The sequence below is a fragment of the Rhinichthys klamathensis genome, unplaced genomic scaffold (genome assembly GCF_029890125.1).
Source record: "Rhinichthys klamathensis goyatoka isolate OS25496 unplaced genomic scaffold, OSU_Roscu_1.1 h1tg000760l_1, whole genome shotgun sequence".
Taxonomy (NCBI): Eukaryota; Metazoa; Chordata; class Actinopteri; order Cypriniformes; family Leuciscidae; genus Rhinichthys; species Rhinichthys klamathensis.
This window is the reverse complement of record NW_026607164.1, coordinates 657,724-680,078: the sequence shown is the minus strand read 5'-3', so window position 1 is coordinate 680,078 and position 22,355 is coordinate 657,724. Positions and strand designations below refer to the sequence as shown.

The 22,355-nt window shown below is 39.2% G+C and overlaps 2 protein-coding genes and 1 long non-coding RNA gene across 3 annotated transcripts in view; 2 read left to right on the top strand and 1 right to left on the bottom strand.

Moving 5' to 3' along the window:
- Window positions 1-3,182, top strand: part of chd3 (chromodomain helicase DNA binding protein 3) — a 73,989-nt gene extending 70,807 nt beyond the window's left edge. Inside the window, exon 40 of the mRNA XM_056242848.1 lies at window positions 2,390-3,182. Within this exon, the coding sequence (XP_056098823.1) occupies window positions 2,390-2,493 (104 nt within the window). The 3' untranslated portion in view covers window positions 2,494-3,182. The remainder of the gene's footprint in view (window positions 1-2,389) is intronic.
- A 686-nt stretch (window positions 3,183-3,868) lies between these two features.
- On the top strand, window positions 3,869-5,286 carry LOC130077583 (uncharacterized). Its single transcript, XR_008805786.1, has 2 exons — window positions 3,869-4,197; window positions 4,237-5,286. It is a non-coding gene; the product is annotated as an uncharacterized LOC130077583 (long non-coding RNA).
- A 3,792-nt stretch (window positions 5,287-9,078) lies between these two features.
- tnfsf12 (TNF superfamily member 12) lies at window positions 9,079-19,108 on the bottom strand. Its single transcript, XM_056242860.1, has 6 exons — window positions 18,373-19,108; window positions 14,533-14,614; window positions 13,045-13,092; window positions 12,932-12,955; window positions 12,374-12,501; window positions 9,079-10,375 (listed from the first exon to the last, which is right to left on the bottom strand). Exons 1-6 carry the CDS (start codon window positions 18,544-18,546, stop codon window positions 10,121-10,123), a joined length of 711 nt encoding a protein of 236 aa, XP_056098835.1. The 5' UTR covers window positions 18,547-19,108; the 3' UTR covers window positions 9,079-10,120.
- Between the last annotated feature and the right edge of the window lie 3,247 nt (window positions 19,109-22,355).

The window sequence follows — 22,355 nt, the reverse complement described above, 5'->3', positions numbered from 1 at the left end:
CAAAAAAAAAAAAAAATCTACAAGTACAGCAAATGAAGCTAAAGTATTTCAAACACTATACACTCACTATGTGCTTGTGTGTGGTGAACTAAAATGCTCAGTACTGTTGTCCTCATATATATATCTCTTTATACAAGATGAGGTTTTGTATTATTATTATTATTATGTATGGTATATAGTATATTCTGACTGTATGCAAGTTTACCCATTAAAGGATGACCACAATGAAGCACAATGTGGTTTTATGTTTTGTTTGTTTTATGTAGTGTTCCATATTAGTCGTTTTTATCGATTTTATAATATATTATTCTTGTGCGCGTTCGTTTGCCCTATTTTTACACTTAGATGACCTTTTCCAGCATCTCTCAGGCTTCTTTGTTAATCTTTAAAAACACTTATAATTAAATTACACTGTTAAAGTCTTGGTGAAATGGAAGTAGCGACAGATCTTTTCTTCCGTATTATGACATCCATCCATGAAATGATTTATCAAAAAATAAAAAAAGCAGGGCGGGACTTGGTTGTTCATTGGATTTTGAGATGCACACAAAAGTTATTGCGAGCTTGCAATTGATTGTGGGGCGGGTTTTAAAATTCCCCAAATATGCTTTTTCGAATGTTACCTTTCATGCAGTGTGTAATATAGATGTTTGTGAATGTAAAAGGTCTGCAAAGTTTTAAAGATCAAAGTGCACGACAAATAAAGTGATTGTCTCTTAAAAGAAAGAATCGATTCTGAACTGTCGAAACGAGTCGTCAGTAATTCCAGTCTCTCTCTGTTACAAACCTACGTAACAATGTAAGACGTTTGCATAATGCCAGTCTATGGTCTTCACTTTGACCCTCAAACACTAGTTGTTGCTGAGACTGGAAGAGTTTGGTTTGTGTTGTTCATGTCGAGAAGACGCTGTTTCCAGCGCTGAGAATCCACTTTGCATGTATTGATACGTAAAAAAGCGACAGAGAAAAACATTGCTCTTCGTATCACTGTGTATCAAGTGCTGAGGAAGATCTGAAGCTGAAATTCAGATATGGTAATGGCCGTTTCATTTCCGACACGCGCTGTAAGCTGTACACCAATCACAACAGACTGGGCCGTCTGACCAATCAGAGCAGAGTAGACCAATCACAACAGACTCGGTCATCTGACCAATCAGAGCAGAGTAGACCAATCACAACAGACTGGGCCGTCTGACCAATCAGAGCAGAGTAGACCAATCACAACAGACTGGGCCGTCTGACCAATCAGAGCAGAGTAGACCAATCACAACAGACTGGACCGCCTGACCAATCAGAGCAGAGTAGACCAATCACAACAGACTGGGCCGTCTGACCAATCAGAGCAGAGTAGACCAATCACAACAGACTGGACCGCCTGACCAATCAGAGCAGAGTAGCTCTCGGAAAGGAGGGGTTTGGAGAGACTGAATCTTCGAACGAACCGTTTCAGACTCTTTGATAAATTAAGTGATGTGCAATGTATATTATAAGAAAATGTATGTGTTTTTTTACCTTTGATGTATGTAGACCTGTTGTAGGAGACTCCAAAACTAAATTAGCAATCTTTAAAATAATATAATGGAGAATTCCGGAAATAAGTCACCCGAGAGAAGTCTATCGTTTTTTGTTTTTTGTTCTGATTTAAAAAAATATATATAATTTTGTACACATGGATAAATCACTCACAATAAGATTTATAACATCCATTCACAAAAAAAAGATAGGGTGGGGTTTTTTTTCATGCCAACTTTAGATGTAATATTCAGACATTATGATTAAAATTTATGAAAGTTTTTCTTACTTTGTTATATTGTTGTGATACATAAATTCACTCTTCGCATTTAAAACTATTGAAATTCAAAAGGTTTCTAGTTCCCGTCTGGTAAGGAGTGAGCCATCGGCCCTCTTCATCAAGTCTGACCACTGCTTTCTAAACTGAATATTAGAAAAGGCAGTGGGTCAAATTCACTCATAATAGTGTACAAGCCCATCATTTACACATACTGTACGTTTATCCATTTCCTCAGTCTAATACCCTGCACAGTACATGCTTGGGATGAGTGCGAATAAATGACTTTTTACTGAATTTAAAATTCAGGAACAACTTTATCCTAAATTTAGAAAGAAGCTTGTGGATGAATCATGATTTCTGTGTAAAAACATTCACACGTTCTTTCCACTCAAGTATGTGCATATTCATGGTTAGTGAATGAAACCCAATGAGATGGAAAGGGGAAGTCAGAGCCGGTGAGAAATGGAAAATTTTATAATAATTATAATAATAAGATTGGAAGGTCAGATTTAACTTTTGCTGTTTTGATTTCAACAAAAAAAGCAAATTATTGTACAGATCATTAACTTCTCTTCCTGTTTGCTTGTTTCCCTACAGTGTTGAATGGACCCCCCATGTCGGTAAAGAAAGAGAGGGAGGTAGAGTTTCTGATGGCACGGCGGGAACAACGCAGCGGGGAGGTGATCTGCATCGACGACTGAATCCAGCACCTCTCTAACCACACACACACACACACACACACACTGACTCAGTCAAAGGACGTCTGCATGCAAACGTAAACACGACTATTCCTGAATGCACACATGCAGTTTGACGAATGAACAGACTACCCTCAGTATCACAGCAGCACTTTCACCACACCTCGAGTTACAGCTACTCTGAATTCAGCAGAGCTTACGCTCGCCTTTGGTTACTTCCTCACGAATACATATGTGCGCACATACACACACAAACATTTTATTTCCTCTCCTCTCATAGCTATCTGTCTCAAATCAGCCTCACACGTTCATCCGAAGTCCCGTAATCTCGCCAGCGCCCGTCAACACAGACATGAAGCTGCATGTATGTGGAATAGCTTCACATCACCCGCAGTGATTCGTTTTTTTCGACAGCATGCAACTCACGGTCCACGGTTTAGTCAAGATAAATGCCTGTGCATCGAGCTGTGCCTACTCTAGCATAGTGCAGTCTTTCAAGAAAACCCTCATCGTAAGCTAGCGTGACAGTTCTGAAGCGCCATGAACCATAAAGCAATCTTTAGTGCCCCTATTATGCTTTTTCGAATATCACTTTTCATGCAGTGTGTAATATAACTGCTTTTGAATGTAAAAGATTTGCAAAGTTTTATGCACGACAAATAAAGTGATTGTCTCCTAAAAGAAAGAATCGATTCTGAACTGCTGAAACGAGTCGTCAGCAAATCCAGTCTTACTGCTACAAACCTACGTAACAATGTAACTCATTTGCATAATGCCAGTCTATGGTGTTCATTGGCTGTCCGTGAACAACGTCTACTTTGACCCTCAAACACTAGTTGTAGCTGAGACTGGAAGAGTTTGGTTCGTGTTGTTGAGAAGACGCTGTTTCAGCGCTGAGAATCCACTTTGCTGCACTTCAGAAGGACGAGAAAGGAGGGGTTTAGAGACTGAATCTTCGAACGAACCGTTTCAGACACTGTGAGAAAATGAGGTGATGTGCAATGTCAATTATGAGAAAAATGATAGTGTTTTTTGACCTTGGATGCATGTTAATCATATATCAATATTGTAGGAGACCTCCACAACACAATTGAGTACCTTAATGATAGCATAATAGGGGCACTTTAATTTTAATGTCTGAAAGGGACTGTTGACCCCAAAATGAAAATCAAGGCATCATTAACAACCCAAACCTGTTTAACTTTCTTTTTTCCGCAGAACTCAAAAAATGGCATTTTGAAGAACTCTTTTTTGTACGTATGATGAAAGTCAGCGAGTTTCCAACATTTGGACCCCATTGACTTTCATTATATGGTCAAAAATATATATCAGAATATATTTTGTTACAAAAGAGTCAAACAGATTTGGAACAGCAGAAATTTCATTTGGGGCCGACTATGCTTTTAAGGACATGGGGGTTTAAGCATAATGATGATTTGACTTGGGAGGATATACATTTTTTTTTTTTTAAGATGGAAAAAATGATTAGCAGTACCCTGGCCAATTTCCTGCATCTTTCAGAGGACAGTAAAACACGAGGTAAAGTTTATAACCTACCACGACAGTAAGGAAGTAATGTGTTATGTTCGATTGAAACAGTATTGGCTGCAATATGGTCTTGGGGAAAAAAGACATGTTTGTCATGAAGTTATTTAGCCTTATATTGGGACATCAAGCATTGATATGTAGAGTTCCCTGCCTTTTTAAGTATTGACCCTTAATCTTGTGTTACGGTGAGGTGAAGAGGATTCATCTTCATACCTCTCTAATAATGTTCAAGATTGTCACTGAAGCACGTCTGGCAGTCCTGCACTTTCTCTGTCAAGCCCCCATCACTACACCCGCACTTTCTTTCATTCAAACACATCTCACTCCCATCCTTTATTCACATTTCTACTTGTTTTTATGAGCTCTTTGATATTGTTTGCGTATTTAAACTCGGTTTCATTGTGTTCTCCTGTTTTTAATTCTCGTTATTACAACTAAGATTATTGTTGTTGCTCTTGATGTTGTCCTTGATGTTACGATTGCGAAGCTTCTACCAAATGAAAATAATAATAATAATAATAAAAAATTAAAAAATACAGTCGAAACATTGATGCATTGTATGTTTGGTCCATGACATTTCTCCATAGCGGACCTCTTGTAATAATATTCCATGAGGAGGTTGAGCGGACTTCGTAACGATTGATATCATTGCTATCTAACGGACATCTCGCTTGTATCTAGATTCGGGGCTTGCCAACAAATAACCTGTATGCAGTGGATCACATGTAACCATGAAATTGAAAACATATGAATGCATATATTCAAATCAGCAAATGAAATTCCTTCCGCAGTGTTTCTTTATGACCTTTGGCTCCTACAAATGCAAAGCCTTGTAATGTAATCGCCTTAAATGGAAATATACAACTGTAAAGGGTTAATCAGCAGATGTGAACTCTGTATATCCCTATAGCTAGGCCTCAACTCTGAGATATCACGAGTTGAAATGTTAATTTATTTGCCTCAGTCCCCAGTACAGTTCTGAAATGTCCTTAATTTCAGTGCTTGGTATTATTTGGGAGAGTTGTCAAATCAAGCACTTTCTGTCCATTTTTTGATTTCTGTCTTTTCATTTTTTTTCTTGCGTTTTGTTTGTTTCCTGCTAAGCGTTACTGTGTACGTTGTGATTCCAGACAGTCAGTGACATTGTTGTGATCAACATTCGGCACACCGAACGGAACATGTTAATAATGCATCTTTCTCTCTTTTGTTTTGTTTTGTTTGTAATAAAATAAAAATTCAAATGAACAATTTCTGGTTTGCTGTGCTTGTTATCAACTTATCAAAAGAGATGACACCAGGTTGAGAGAATTTGATCAGTTTAATGATATATGTCTGTTAGTAATGTAGCGGTACATGTATTGATGCTGAACCGTCACGGTACGGACGTCACGTTTTGGTGCATACAGTCAGATGACGAATACAGTCAGTCACAGGCGATCACACTCCAGTCCAGAAGGGGGCGTGTGCGATAATGCAACGCTGTTTGCTAACAGGAAAAAGAGCAGAAGAAGAGATGATTGACGCACCCATAGATATCCATAATGAAGGCTAGATGTCCATAATAAAGGCTAGATGTCTTACGGCGGAGTCTCTATTGTCATCACCGGCGGCCATCTTGTCACAGGCAAGCTTTCTGGCGGGCTCTGTGGTGCCTGATGTAAGATGAGTGATCAGCACGAACACAAATACTCTTATCTCGGTGAAATCTTGAGGGATTTACAAACGGTTTGGGTTCTTACAAACGTTATTAACGTGGCTATAATTCTGGATTATTTATTGATACACTTATTATTCATAAGTATGCAGTGTCATAACTACATCTTTGACGTTTATAACAAACCAAACCGTTTGAAAATCGGTAAAAAAATTGAGCAAGTTATGGTTATTTAAAAAGTACATGCACCATTAAAACACAAAGTTACGAGTGAGCGAGCTGCCTGTGACAAGATGGCCGCCAGGTGCGGACGTCGACCTCCATTGGCCAGCAACACGGACGAGACATCTAGCCTTTATTATGGATATCTATGGACGCACCAACCCAAAACAAGAGTTCAGATGGCACGCAAGAGCTTGCAAGTAGCTGAGTTTCGATTGATTTTTGTGACGCGTTCCTCAAACTTAACGGAAAGGAAACTGGGACGGCAGAAAGCGGCATCCTGTTTGTTTTCTTTATTTTACAAAAGCACAATGTTTTGTTTTTATTGTGAATGTACACACACACGAATTATGTCTTACTCTTATTCGTATGACCATAAATTATGGAGTATTTTAAGTTCTCTGTTATAATGAGACAAAATCATGTGCCGATTTGTGTCGTGGAAGTCTTACAACTACAGTCTGGTAATGAAATATGCGTGTCCTGGAAATGAGGGCGGACATGTAAGTTAGATGTACCGAACATGCATCGAACCGTGAGCCCAAAATCGAGGTCCGTAATGTTACCGAACCATGACTTCTGTGTACCGTTACACCCCCTAATGTCTATGGCAGGGCTCCAGACTGTTACAAAACAAAACAATTATTTGCAACAGCAATTTAAAATCTAGTCGGGAACGTTTTGTGGCGTCCGTATGCAGTTTCGACAGAAGTCATCTTGTTAAAATGCTCGCCAGTGTCTTCTAAAACCAATTACGAATGCGGTGCCAGCCGTGATGTCCAATTCACGAAGGAATGACTCTTATTAACTGGTTCTTTTAGCTTTAGAGGCACACGTGACACTTCAAATGCACTTGCGGTTTTGTGGTGTGATTTGTTGTGTGTCGGATTGTGAAGTCCACGAGACCGTATGGTGTCCATAGACAGTATAAGAAGTGGACAGAGCCATCTCATTGGAACTCAGTTGAGACAGTTGAAGCCCATTTTTAGCGATTTCTGAGCACTTCCGTTCCTGACGCGCAGACTCAGACCGACTCAAACTAAGCTTGATGACGTGAGCAACCTGTCTGACAGACGTTACTCTTCTAGTAGCTGTGCGTGAAAATTGCCAACGTTAATCTTGCAGAGACGGGGAACTTGAGCAAAGAGTTCTTTGGCGTGAGTGAGCAGGAGTAAGTATTCCTTTGCTTTTATGGGCTCATTATCTATGGGCTTCTCCCTTGACGGGACGTCCCCCCGATTGCCTGCGAGCTTCTCCTCCTGTCTGTACGGTCATTTCTGTACAGCGCGACAGAGAGTCGAGTGGTTATGACGCAATCGTTAGCCTATTTTTACAAAACTGTTTCTACGGGGCCATAATGTAACATAGAAGGTAATGGAGCCCTTTATACATTGTCGTGTTTCTTTAGAAATAAATAATGGACAAATGGAGTCTTTAAACGCCTCAGATGTAAAGTTATTCGCTGTCAAAGTGACGCCAAAATGAATGGGAGTCAATGGAAATGCTAACGCAAGTGAAGTTCTGCTACAACATGGCGGCACCCGGCCGGCTTCAACTTCCGGTCGATGGTTACCCCCTTGATGGTGTCCCATTTGTTTCTGAAGGGTGCTCGTGGGCGCCCCCTTTGCGGTCTATATTTACCCTTGATGCACACTTTTGCCGAAACTCGAACTTGTTCCCGACAGCTAAAGCGGTGTTACGTCACAAAACTGCGGACTTGTAGAAAGACCGGTGTTGTGGGACAGGGCCAGACTAGTTTGTGTCAGTCAGTTATGGAAGCTTGTGTCCGCCACGGAATAGAAAAAACTTTTAAGACTTTTAATCACAATATTCTGAATTTTCTTCCTTGCAATTTCAAGTTTATATCTCACAATTCTGGGGGAAAAGTCAGAATTGTGAGATATAAACTTGCAATTGTGACAATTTTTTCGCAGTTGCGAGTTTATAATTTGCAATTCTTACTTTGTTCTTAGAATTGTGATCACAATTGCGAGGTAAAAAAGTCAGAATTGTGAGGGGGAAAAAGTCGTTCAGAGCCGTTACTGAATTCCCCTCACAGATCCACGAGTCATTTTTTGCTCATGTCTAATTTGAAATGAACCAGTTACTCTAGGTTTATGTTGGGGTTTTTTTTGTCTGGAGCCTTGTATTGTTAGATGATAGACACAAAAAAGAGCATTTGTTTTATCCATCTTTTTGCGTTTGGTGGTACTATCAGACTTTACTGGTAGACGTTGAAATGAAACATGCCATTTAAAGTGTCATTTGGGGCTAGATCTACTAAACAGGGCAAAGCATGAGAGCTCAATTCCTCAAAAGGGCCGAAGGGAGTGTAAAGTTCTGCGCGGATCTACAGACGACGTGCACATTAAAGAACACAGACACAGCAAATCATTTCCATAATGACCAACACAATCTAGCGCAATTTAGTGTCTGACATGCTTTTTTTGGCATTAAATAATGGCGCAAATACCAGTTAATTGACTAGGCAAACCTTAGTAAATCACCTTGAATGATTCATTTAAACACTCTCCTCCCATCTTACATCTTTCAGGGTTGTAATGTAACTTCTTTAACAGTTTTACAGGTCTTTTGGCCTTGAGATTGGCCAGAGATTACATTCCTGAGGCCTTCTCAGTTCCCAGAACCTCGTATCTTCAACCTGATTTACAGGTAAAATAAGTTTGTTTTTGTTTTTCTCAGATGCTCTTAAAAAAACATGGCCATGAAACCAAAGAAACACCTTGTGTGCATATTTTGAAATCAAAATGGCCTCCGTCACCTCAAATTCACGCGTTTACTCTCACAAAATCTGACTGTACTTGGGTCAGGTTTATCTTGGATGTTTTAAAAGCAGAAACCGTCCCGCTAGCCAAATGTGAATTGTGTGCGAGGAGTGAACCCAAACAGATTTTGTTTTTTAAAAACCGAGTAGACAAGGGGGAAGGAATGGGGCTAGAGATCAGCGGGGAATAAGCACATGTTTTTCCTCAAAAGGTTTTCAACTATTTGCTGCAGATTCCGATACAGGAAGTGAGAGTCCAGAAGCAAGTGGAAATGAGAAGGTTTGCAGGGGTCCGCATGAGGGTTCAGGAAATAGGAAAGAGGAAGCCGATTGCATTATTAGGAAACCCATTTGGGGCAAAGTGCATTTCGGACGGCGGTTGTAACTTCAATTTCAGATTTAATTAACAGCATTGACAAGATTTACAAAAGGCTTCAGGAGCGGTAGGTCAGGTAGACATTGACAGATTCGAGTCAGCAGTGGTTTTATACATTTCTAAAATTAGTGAGATTAAATGACATTACGATGGTGTAAAAATCTGCAATTTTACCTTTTTAAAAAATAACATGAAATTGCACATTATATAAAAACCAAAGGCATACTGTCCTAAGCCGTCCATGCCATCAACCTGTACACACAGTCCACTTTCAGAAACACAGTACGGTACATAAAAGAAGACACTGCCTTTTTCTTGATAAATATTAATATATATTTCATATGTCACAGTGACTGTGTATTTGGAGAGAAAAGGGAGTGTTGGCTTGTTGTTTCAAACTGATAAAAAATCTATGATTATTCAATGCATATTTAGTCACTCCCTTAGAGTTTTTCTTAATGACCAACCAAAACCTTAATTTTTATTTTGTCTTCTGCGCTGAACCCATCCAGTGGTAAGGCAGTTCAGGAACTAGGGCGACTCTGTTTTGGTCCAGCCAAGTAACCAGTGGTGAAACCTCTCATGCTTGTAGTGGCCTGCGACACTGCTGAAAATTCATAGTCCTTCTGTTCAAACTGGTTATGCCAGTATATAAGCCAACCACGCTGCTGGAGCAATGTCTCTGGTATGCTGTAATTAAATGCTATATTTATATAGTAGAAATTGTGCTGGTTTGCGTTTAATAAGGCATTTGCAGCCAAACCAACAGAGTACCAAGTGATTCTCCATAAATTGGTCCAACAAGGCAAGTTGTGCAGTCATTAACATCCCGATGACATCTTAATGGAAGGGCACTTGCGTTCATAAAGGGGTCATCTGTGACCGTGGACAGCTGGTTATAGAAACGTTCCTCGCTGAGTCAAAATTTCCTCTGTTAAGGCAACGCCAGGTTCAAAGAGACAGGTTTAGGTTAGGTACTTTTGGGCATCTGTGGAAAACTATAAAACTCCATACAGTTGAGGTGTCTGGAAAACTGTCTGAGCCTCTAGTTGACTTTGAAGAGGCCGAAGTAGTGTTTGCCCGACGTCTGCAGACTGAAGGAGCCTCCGGTGATGGCCTTCAGCTCGGCGCCCTTGTTGAGGCGTAGGAGGCCGGAGACCTGGCACGGCTTGAGGAAGTGAAACCTGTGGGAGCCCGAGGCTGGTGTGGTCCCGTACCCCTCGATGCACTGGAGCGTAGGGCCTTTCGGGACCGACACCTCGAGCTTCACGTACTGACTCTGGTTCTCGTTGAAGTGAACCTGGGGGTGGAAATGCAGATGGTGCCAAACGGCGGGAGAAAGAGAACAAGTGAAGAAGGAATGTTATGAGGGAGTTAACAGGGAGCAAAAGAAATAAAGTTATGATTAAACCAGGAGCCATTTGATTTGACAAGAACCACACAAAGTTGAATTGGAAATTCATTCCACATTCTGGGAAATTAAGTTTTCTTTTTGCAGACATGCATTTGTGTCTGTCTGTCTGTCTATCTAACTGTCTGTCTGTCTATCTATCTGTCTGTCTGTCTATCTGTCTGTCTGTCTGTCTGTCTATCTAACTGTCTGTCTGTCTATCTATCTGTCTATCTGTCTGTCTGTCTGTCTATCTAACTGTCTGTCTGTCTATCTATCTGTCTCTCTGTGTCTATCTATCTATTTATCTATCTATCTGTCTGTCTGTGTCTATCTATTTATCTATCTGTCTGTCTGTCTGTCTATCTAACTGTCTGTCTATCTATCTAACTGTCTGTCTGTCTATCTATCTATTTATCTATCTGTCTGTCTGTCTGTCTATCTATCTAACTGTCTGTCTATCTGTCTGTCTGTCTATTTATCTATCTGTCTGTCTGTCTGTGTCTATCTGTTTATCTATCTGTCTGTCTGTCTATCTAACTGTCTGTCTATCTATCTAACTGTCTGTCTGTCTATCTATCTATTTATCTGTCTGTCTGTCTGTCTATCTGTCTGTCTATCTATCTAACTGTCTGTCTGTCTATCTGTCTATCTATCTATCTATCTATCTATCTATCTATCTATCTATCTATCTATCTGTCTGTCTGTCTGTCTATCTATCTAACTGTCTGTCTATCTATCTATCTGTCTGTCTGTCTGTCTGTCTGTCTGTCTATCTGTCTGTCTAACTATCTGTCTGTCTGTCTGTCTACCTATCTGTCTGTCTAACTGTCTGGCTGTCTGTCTAACTATCTGTCTGTATGTCTGTCTACCTATCTGTCTGTCTAACTATCTATCTGTCTGTCTGTCTAACTATCTGTCTGTCTGTCTATCTGTCTATCTATCTATCTGTCTGTCTATCTATCTGTCTATCTGTCTGTCTATCTATCTGTCTATCTATCTATCTGTCTGTCTGTCTGTCTGTCTGTCTGTCTATCTGTCTGTCTATCTATCTGTCTATCTATCTATCTATCTATCTGTCTGTCTGTCTGTCTGTCTGTCTGTCTGTCTGTCTGTCTATCTGTCTGTCTATCTATCGAACTCTGTCCATAAGACATTTAAACATTAAAAAGGCTTTTTAAAACAGATTTTATTTTCTAGCACAAAAATTGTTTTATGAAATTCTTGGAATTTCAATTAATTTTAATTAAACTTCCTTGTATTCAAAATCATATTAGAATATCCTGTTTGTTTATTTTTTTACCTCATTTTTCAAAGTCAGTTTAAATTCAGTAATATATAAAATAAACACACTGTTGGATGTAATGCATTAATAAGTAATCAATTACTGTAATTTAATTACTTTTCCCTTGAAGAAGTAAAGCAAGCGATTTCCGGTAAACTTTTCTGTAATTTAATTACAGTTACTTCTGATGTAATTGCATTAAACATTGTAGAGATTATAGAACAATTCTATATCCAACAATAGTGGATTTAACATCAAAATGTAATTTCTAATGATTTTTTTTTCTAATGCAACCTCCATTTAAATACTTTGGTTAGTTCGAGAATAATTTAAGCAATTTTCTATGATTTATTTGAAAGAATTAAAAGATCAGTTTCATGTCTATCCTTGAATTGTTCAACTAGTCGAGGTTAATATGAGATTTAGATGGTAATTGGTAATTAGTAATGCAATACTTTTTATAGAGAGAGTAATCAGTACAGTAATCTAATTACACTTTTGAAGATGAAATTAGTAGCTAGTAATTCATTACCCACCCAACACTGTATATACACACACTATGTCTCTTAACATGTGCTACCATTGCAGGTGATATTAGCAGAAACTGGTCCCATGTGACTCACCTGACAGTACAGGAAGTAGACGCCGCTGCGCTCCACTTTAAAGGTGCCGGTTTCTGGATTATAATGCACTGCTCTGCTCATATTCAGCTGCTCTTCAGTCCATCCTTTAATGACTCCCTCATTCCCCACTACGACACACACAGTATTAGAGAATATTCCACAGGACACATACAGGTGAAACTCGAAAAATCGTGCAAAAGTTCATTTATTTCAGTAATTCAACTTAAAAGGTGAAACTAATATATTATATAGACTCAGTACATGCAAAGTGAGATATTTCAAGCCTTTATTTGTTATAATTTTGATGATTATGGCTCACAGATATGAAAACCTTTTCACAATATGCTAATTTTGACTTTGGGGTTTTCATAAACTAAGCCATAATCATCAAAATTATAACAAATAAAGGCTTGAAATATCTCACTTTGCATGTAATGAGTCTATATAATATATTAGTTTCACCTTTTAAAGTTGAATTACTTAAATAAATGAACTTTTGCACGATATTCTAATTTTTCGAGTTTCACCTGTAATGTTAGGCGCATATATATAACTCACCTTTTTCGAAGGAATTGTTGGTTACTGTTGAAAAATGAGATGTGTATTAGGTTGTGGGGTGAAAAAACAGCATTTAGGCGTTTCATTGATACATGAAATGATTTTCCACTTACTCTCAAAATGAGAGGCCGCTTTCCGTCCGTTTCCTTTCCTCCCTCCCGCTTGCAAGATAAAGACAAAAGAAAGGCACGTTTTGGAAAAAGAGACAAAACTCTCTGGGATGCAAATAAGAGTCATCCATGTGGAGCTCCTGCAACTTCCAGCATTAAACAGCTGTGCAGATGCAAACATCATGGATTAATCGAGAGTAATTTATACACCAGCTGAAGTCCTGATTGTCAAAGCAGATGGTGAAATATTTCCTTTCAGCTCTGTTCTACACTTCTCCTAGCCTTTGTTTTCAGTAACAGGCACCATGCACAGGGTTTTTCTGCTTTCACCCCACCAGCTGGTTCCAGTCAACAAAGAGGCAAAACTAAAAAGTTATACACTGCAAGAAAAATGAATAGTTGGCTCTTTCTTAACCTTTCTCATGCAGAAAATAATCTTCCTCTGAAATGAGATAGATTAACAGCTATGGCTACCGTTCAACTAAATGCAGTTATTCAAACAAACCACCTTGAGAAATGCGTTTTTTTTCCCTTGTCCCTCTCCAGAGACTCTGGAAATCTCTCCTCAGGGGAGCTGCCTGAACTCCCGGTAGTCCGTCAAAATATGCATTGACTGATCACCGACGTCTCAAGACTTCAAAAGGAGCCGCGCCGAAACGGTTAAAGCGACTGTTATTTCTGGCTGACCGCTTCAACTTGAAGCCGTGACTGTCCCTAAGGGGCACTATTCTGGGCTAGGAAAACAACATATTTTGAGGAATGATTGTGGATAAGCATTTTGGCTCGGAAATCTGTCAGGTGTCAGCTGAAGACTTGCGGCTGTTCGTTCGACTTCTGAAGCTCCATCTGTTCGACGCTAATGTCTATTGTGTTGATCTTTTTGGCCCGAGCTCCTCACTTTCTGTTGTTTTTACCCTGTTGGCACTGTTATGTACTCGGGAGAATGGCCTTGAGATGTCTTATCGCATAATTGCGACAGAACGAAAGCAAGTCTATTGCTAATTAAAGCTATTTCTGGCTTCAGTGCAGGGGTCACTTGTTTTAGAAGGTTGCTAAAAAAAAAACCAATATGCCCTTGCGGTCCTTGTGCCAGTTGGGTTTTGCCGGGTGCGTGTCCATCCAGCTCAAACCTGTAATTTCTGTGTCATTCAGCCTTCTGCCTACTGTTTCCTGTTGCAGCTTTTGGAAACATATGCCCAATGGTTTACCCAAGGTGGCTTGGTGTCCAAAACGGTTTGGTCTCTGTAAATACTCTGTGCAAAGATCATCCTTCTGCAGCTGGAAACACTGCAGGTGATCCAAGGTTTTCTGAGAAGAGCTGCCATTTGTCTACGTGTTTGTACTTTTTTTTTCAATTTCCTTCAAAGTGTAATCTGTGATTGCTATAATGCATTCATAACTACTGATCATGTTTTCAGTCTTTACTAGTCAAGTGCTTTGAATGGATTTCAATAACATTATGACATTATGACGTATGATGTCCTTCAGTACCATCTCTGCGGAACCTCCGACTCTCCAGCAGTTCGCGTTTTTCCAGGATGAGTTGGAAGATGGCCTTGCGCTGCATATTCACCTGCAAGAGAGAGAAAATAACGAGAGGGAGAAGAAGACAGAGTCACATTTTTCAATGCTCTCAACAGCTTTTGCAGACAGACGACACCAGCGTGACTGGAACGTAATATGTGTGTCAAGTTCGAGCAGGCCACTGGGGAGAAAAACACCGCTGGCTTCTATTAACTGGCGTTTTGCAGGTAACCCGTGCAGTAGTCATAGCTTTTGAAATAATCAAACCCAAGCTGAAGGCGTTCCTGAGCGAGACACAAACAAACAGTCACCAGAAGCCTGGCAAACACTGAAACTCCAGTTTTTAATAGGTCAACCACTTCCCCTAAATGAAAACCGGTGACACCTTGTACACTTTTTTTAATGCAATACATTCCGGGAATGCTTCTCTGTTAAAAGGAAATGTTAAATTAAGTGGAAAAGAAAAAGCTGACAAACAATGTGACTAGCACGTGAAAGCTTCGTCAGCAGTTTAACAAATGTCTGGCAACAGGAACTGCGGTTGTGCCTAGAAGTGAGTACCTGTCCATCTGGACTTTCAATCTACTAACCATAGAGAGTTCGGGAGTGCACACTAACTGCACTGTGCTACAGGGGACAAAGTTAGAATCATATGCAGAGCCGTAAATATGCCGATGCTTTTTGTCCTTTTTAGGGGTGAAATATCTGGGGGGAATGCAGTAATTAAATTAATATGCACAATAGCTCTAGCGAATAGCTCACCCACGAGGAAAAACGATGTACTGTTGCCAGATATTGATTACAAAACAGATGAATGCAGCCGAAGCCAAACCGTGCTTTCTAAAAAACGTTGGGTTCTTTTTTTCTACTCAAACGCTGGGTTGAGCCTATTCTTTTCATGGTTGGGTAGTTTTTGTGTTACCGAGCCGTTGGGTTAGTTATATAAGCTTGTTTCCGCCACAGAATAAAACATTTTAAAAGATAATTGCGACTTTTTATCTCACAATTGAGAGTTTGCATCTCACAATTCTGACTTTATTTCTCAGAATTGCGATATAAAGTATAAAGTCGCAATTGCGTGTTATAAAGTCAGAATTGCGAGAATAAGAATGACTTCTGACTTTTTTCCTCGTAATTGCAAGTTTTTTATTCTGACTTTATAACACGCAGTTTATATATCGCAATTCTGACATCTTTTCTCAGAATTGTGAGATATAAACACGCAATTGTGAGTTATAAAGTCTAATTCTAAGGGAAAAAAGACTGAATTTTTTCCTCAGAATTCCGAGTTTATATAAAATCAGAATTGCGAGATATAAACATGCAATTCTGAGTTTATTTCAACATTATATAATGGAATTCTGACTTTATAACACTCAATTGCGACTTTATATCACGCAATTCTGAGAAAAGATGTCAGAATTGCGAGATATAAATTGCATGTTATAACGTGTTTACAAAGAGATGTAAACTCACAATTGTGAGAAAAAAGTCAGAATTGTGAGATAAAAAGTCGCAATTACCTGTTTTATTTTTTAACATCCATAGTTAGTGTCTGGGTCAATCTCACTGACTGTTGAAACAATACACCCCTCCCCTCCCCCACCCATCCTCTGAAGCAACAACCCAGCGGGGCTTTGCTACAACAACCCAGCTGTTGAGTTACACAGAACGCTGGCTTTTTTCATCCTTGTCAGGAGAGAGCAGTTCTTAACGCCGCAGAATTGGTGGTGCATTTCATCGGTTAAATGGTTTTGAAAACATTTTATTTCTATAAAGTCTACTGTGCTGCAAATCATTTTAATTAATGCAACGTAACATACATGGATGAGATGTCAATCAGTCAGTCAGCATCGGTCGTCTCACATGATGGAAACACCTTTTTCCTTAAATAAATAAACTGATTTTTATTCGTCATAATATTGAATCTAATTCATTTGAATGTTAAAATATATTCTCAGAACTCAGTAATGTTTGTTTATGTGCAGATTATAAGGAGCCTGTCACAATATCTTTCGGCTCACCGTCTCAGATTTTGGCAATACACCGCTCCGCTTACGACAGGAATATATTTGGAAAAATTGGTTTTCAAATGCAAGTTATTAAATATTTAACTTTTAAAAAGCAATTTCATTTAACTGCAGAATTGTTGTTGTTATGCTTTTCTGCACTTTTTGACACATGTACAGGTTGTTTTAACTTGCCTATATTTTTGCGCATTCTGGGGTGTTCTTGCATATTAATGTTCACCTTTTGATTATGTTGCCTGTGTTGTTTCTCTAGAAATTCTGTGAGATTTTAATTTTCAACGTATTTAGGGTTCATTTTAAGCCATAGTAATTTTAATCAATAGTTGAGTTCAATAAAACAACACAGTATGTTGGGTCATTCAATCAACCCAACCAGCTGGGGTCGTCCAATTTTGACCCAGCGCTGGATTGCCAAACAGAGTGGGTTGCCAAATTGGTTTTTTTCTAACCCAGCATTTTTAAGAGTGTTTAGAGTTTTTTAGAGTGTAACTGTTTTCATGTTTTTCTCAAACAAAATAATTTCCGAAAACTCACAGAAAACATATTCCTTGCATTTTTAACACGCAAGAAGAAAGTTTAGCCAACATATGTTCTGGCAGCAACATTGATTGAAAACCTTGCTAACAGTTAGCTAACGTCATTGTGAACTCTACTTTAGGAAGAATGAATTTAGTCGACAAATTTAGAAAAATAAGCATAGGCTACAAATTTTACGTCTTTGAATTCAGACCGTCGTTGAATTTGTGATGTTTCGTTCGTGAAAGCTGTGTTTTGAACAAATCTTTTAAGTGAACAAATCGCTCTCGAACCCGTTTGGGGGAAAAAAACTCGCCGCTCGCCAAACACTCAAATGTTGCATTTCATTCATTATTTCGTCGTTGTTTTTTACATGTTTGTCACATGAACAAGCAATTTATTTAAGTGAGCCTAAAGTATAGCAAAACTCAAACCATTTGATGATTAATTAACCACAAGTTAATTCAGTAACTGCTAGCCTAAGATCTATTCATAAGTGTTTTCGATTCACTAAAAAGAACCGGACCTCAAGAGTCATTCGGTAGGTTATCGCTGTGGTCACGCTGTATGCCTAATTTGATTCCTTAAAAAGAGCCGGTTCATAAGAGTCATTCGTTCTGGAATCGAACACTGGTCGTGCTCAGTAGCGGTGCTGAATAATTGCGCAGGAACCCTCTCAGAACACTTTAGTAGTGTTTCGTCCACATCGGCAGAAGAACTCATGAAACAGTTGCCCATCCTTATCTGAGGGTATGCTAAGGATTTAAATGGTAGCTTACAAGTCGCAAATCATTTAACCATAATTACACAAATGCATTTACGAGACACGCTTCGAAACACGCTCGTGCCAAGTAGTCTAAGATTTCCAGTAAATTGCCCTAAACATGGAGAAAAATTGGCAACAAAACCATCACACTTGGCAGCGACTTTAGAAACTAAATAGGCCATAACTCACAGCACCCCGCGCGCAAAGTCTGGAAGGGTAATAAAAACGCGTCCCGCAGACCCCCAGCGGTGCCGCAGCTGTATGTTTGTATAATCAAGTGCCTCGAAATTATATGCTTGCATTCCTCATGATATAGGCTACCTCCCCAAAAAAGAGCTTGCGAACAGCTTTCATGGTCAGGACCACAATAGCGTAATTGCAAAATCACATGCATGATTAGTGTGAACTGCTTGACAAATGTGCTTGAGAATGCATGCATGCATCTGTCATGCACTTTAAAGACAAAAAAGAAAGCACGCGAGCCATTGCGTTTACCTGCTCTAAGCGCTCCTGCAGAGTTTGGAAAGACCTCGACAGGTCCCGCGTTTGTCGCAATGTCCACACTGTGAATATGGCACTGCACACGGCCAGTGACAGCGCGAGCGCGGCCATGAGCGCCCAAACCAAGCGCAGTGTGCGGATCCGTCTCCTCTGGAAAATTCGCTGCATTGTTGCGCACACGGGTCGTTTACCGTTCTGAAGCTTCCACGTCAATCATTCTGTCCATATTCCACGAGAACATCTCTGAGCCTCTCTGGTGTAGGTCTCGTGCGCGAGAGCTTCTTTAACTTCGATGCTGCGCGCGGTCAACGCGAACCTTGTTGCAAACGTTGCAAGATTGACCCCAGCAAACCAGTCGCCGCTGGCACACGGAGAACTGTCTGCGTTTATTGCATAAACTGCAGCTGGCCCAAATGGCATAGCAATATTCCTTTCATTCTTGTGCAGAGGGTTGACAGCAGCACAGCAATACTGTGGGATTTGGATTTGATTCGCATCTTCCTGAGACCTGATTCTTTGGCATGACTTCCTCGTGTTCTCTTTGATAGATAGATCAGGGTCTAGTCCATAAGAGGTGTCATTTCAAAGCACTTCTGCGTCCATGTGCTCAAGTATGCACTGCAGGGAAGTGAGTCCTGCACAGCAGTGGAAAACAGATTTCCTTCCCCCCCTCGTGCGCTGCCAAGTATTCTTATTCTGTAGTGAAATACTATTTAGCTCTGTCCTGCCTCAAATCAACAAGTGCGTTTTTCCGCGTGTCTTTTTCTAGGGGGCTGGTTGAGATGTTGTTCTCGAAGGTTTTACAGAGTGTGGCCATGGACCAATTAAGTAAAGAGTGCTGATTTAATTGTCACCACAATCTGTATAGGGATATACTGTACTAGTATTCTGACCTGTAATTAAAAAGAAATTCAATAAAAGGTAAACTTAAAGGCAGGGTAGGCGATTTTTTCAAGAGACGTTTTTTTTTGTTGTTATGCTGGTTGAAAGTCTCCACATCCTGATAGCAATCACTTTTTTAAGTGGTCTAAATGTATTGGAAGGCAACACATTTATTTTTTTAACACATGTATTTTTTGCACACTGTAAAAATGCCCGAAATTTACCATAAAGAAATAGCGTTGCAACATTTTAAGTTTTACAGACTTCACTCAAATTTACAGTAAAAAAAAAACGTATTTCATCATCTGATATAATGTTATCTTACCATCATATTGGAGTACTAGTATCTGTTTTGTACCATTGTAATACACCGACAACCAACAATCACAATGATGATTAGCATCACATGATGGATCAAAGCTCATCAAAAGCAGCTTTTCCACAAGCTGAGAAAGTCAAATCTAATATATAGTAGGTGCACAGTGTCATTCACACAAACACTAAAAACCATCATGGTAACACATGACATTTTTAAAATACAATAAACATTAATTTAACAACATTAAATTAAACATTAAACCCTAATGTAAATAACTGATTAGAAAAAAACTAAACTATGAAGAAACAGCAATTTCAACAAAAATACAAAAAATGTGTAGTGTCACGCAGGGAATTTTGGGGATGTCAATTTACGTTTTTTTCACTGTAAATTATAAAATGATTTGTTATTTTTCACGTCCAAAAACCAAAAATTTAACGGTATTGTACTGTAAAATGTACAGTTAGATCTATCACAGTTATTCACTTTCTGTTAACCAATTAACAGTTTTTCACCATAGCATTTTTACAGTCTTTTGCCGGATAACTTTTTACAGTGTACACTGTAAAAAATAAAACGGTAATTTTTACGGTAAAAAAACGGCAGCTGTGGTTGCCAGAACTTTACCGTTAAAAATATGGTAGCAACGTTATTGGTTTTACAGTCTTAACTTAAAATATACTGTAATAAACCGTATTACATTATCTGATATAATGTTAATTTACCAACCTATTGAAGTATTGATATCTGTTTTGTACATTTGTAATACACTGCCAACCATCAATCATCGCTGCAGTGATGAGAGTCACATGATCAATCAAAGCTCATCACAGTCTTTCACAAGAAAGTTAATACTCATATTAAGAAGCTGCACAGTGTCATTCACACAAACATTAAACACCATCATGGTAACACACATGAAATTAAAAAAATGCAATAAACATTAATTTAACAACATTAATTGTAACATAGAACCCGATTAGAAGAAAAAAAAGAAAACTATGAGAAAACATAGTTATTTCAACAAAAATACATAAAATGTGAAGTGTCACACAGGGAATTGTGGGAATGTCAATTTATGGTTTTTCACTGTAAATTATACAATAAGTTGTTCTTTTTCACTTTCAAAAACTGTCAATTTAATGGTATTTTACAGTAAAATTACATTAAATGTACCATGAGATCTATCACAGTTATTTACCGTATAGTACGGAAACTTTCTGTTAACCAATTAACAGTTTTGCATTTTTACAGTCTTTTACCGTCAAAATCACGATACTTTTTTACAGTGTAGGACTATAAAATGTTCGTCCAATCATTGGATTCGGTCTGAACGCAATGATACGATGTCCTACCTGCCTGTCAGCGTATTTCCATACCTCCGCGCACATGCTCGCGCAGACATCGCACGTCATCAGCGTGTTTCTGCTATGCAGAGTTAGGCCGTGTGTCCACCAAACCGTTTTTCCACGCGCCTGGCGTATGTTTTCAATTGTTTTAAATGGGAGCGCCGCGTTTTTTAAATGCCATGAGCGCAACGAGGCGCTGAGTGTTTTTTTCACGCTGAAGCGCCAAGCGCCCGGCGTTTTTTACTGGTCGCCGAGAGTTGAAAAATTTTCAACTTTGGATAAAACTCATCATCACTGTCACTTTTTACCCAGCTGTCCAATCACAGTGGAGGAGGGGCGGGGCTAATACCACACCGACCAACTGTCACAACATTCTTCTGTACAACGAAATCATCCAGCAGAGCTAACCGAACAAAATGGATGAAAAATGTATTTTTAGTATGAAAAAAATGATCTGCGAAATCAGTTACAAGTAAACTGCTGCGGATATTCTGTATCATAGCAACGAAACGTCTCAATGGAAAAAACGCTGTCCTGCCAAAACGCTCTCAAGCGCCCACAGCTAGGCGTCTTCAGCTGGCTAAAAACGCTTTGGTGGACACACGGCCTTAGACCGACGTCAGTCACCGAGCAGCGCCACCGAAACAGCAGCCATAAGCCCCAATTCAGCCCCAATTCAGAGGCTGCATCCTTCAAAGGATGATTGCGTCACTGTGGCGCGACGAAGGCGGCCCCAATCCGAAGGCTCCTCCAAATGCGGATTTCGTTTCCTGTGAAACCAAGAGAAATTTCTTTTTTTAGAAAAATTGCCGAATTACACTTTAAAACGCAAGTACTGGGTTTCAGCTTACTCAAATATCTACAAATGTAAAAATAAATATAAAACTTTAAAGCGGTTCAAATGTTGACTTATATCTTACTAAGATGTGATTATATATTGTTTATATAATCTAGTTTATACTCTTTATAATATACAGAAATGTTTGCCTTTGAATTGGGACACAGCCATAGTTCCTCCTGAACCAAAAAAACGAGCTTATGCTGCGTTTACACCATACAGTAACTACTGTAATTTGGAAGAGATGGAAACCCGTGACGTTATACTCAGAGCAGTTTGTGACTCGAATTTATGCGTTTCAGTGGCAACACTATCAACGCCGAAATGAAACTGCAGCAGTCAGGTGATACAGGTCAGAGCTCTTTAAGTTATGTTCATTATTATTGTAATGTTATGTGCTTTGAGACATGAAGTCATTTTTATTTATTTATTCATATATTTGTTTAACATTAACAGAAATGCATTAATAACTGAAAGATTTACAAACAAAACTGAGCTTACATTCAATCGTCATGAGGTAGTTTAACGCCTTCTCTCATTCCGTGACGCTTTGCAGACTCTGCTGTACTCGTGTTTTGTAGGAGGCGTG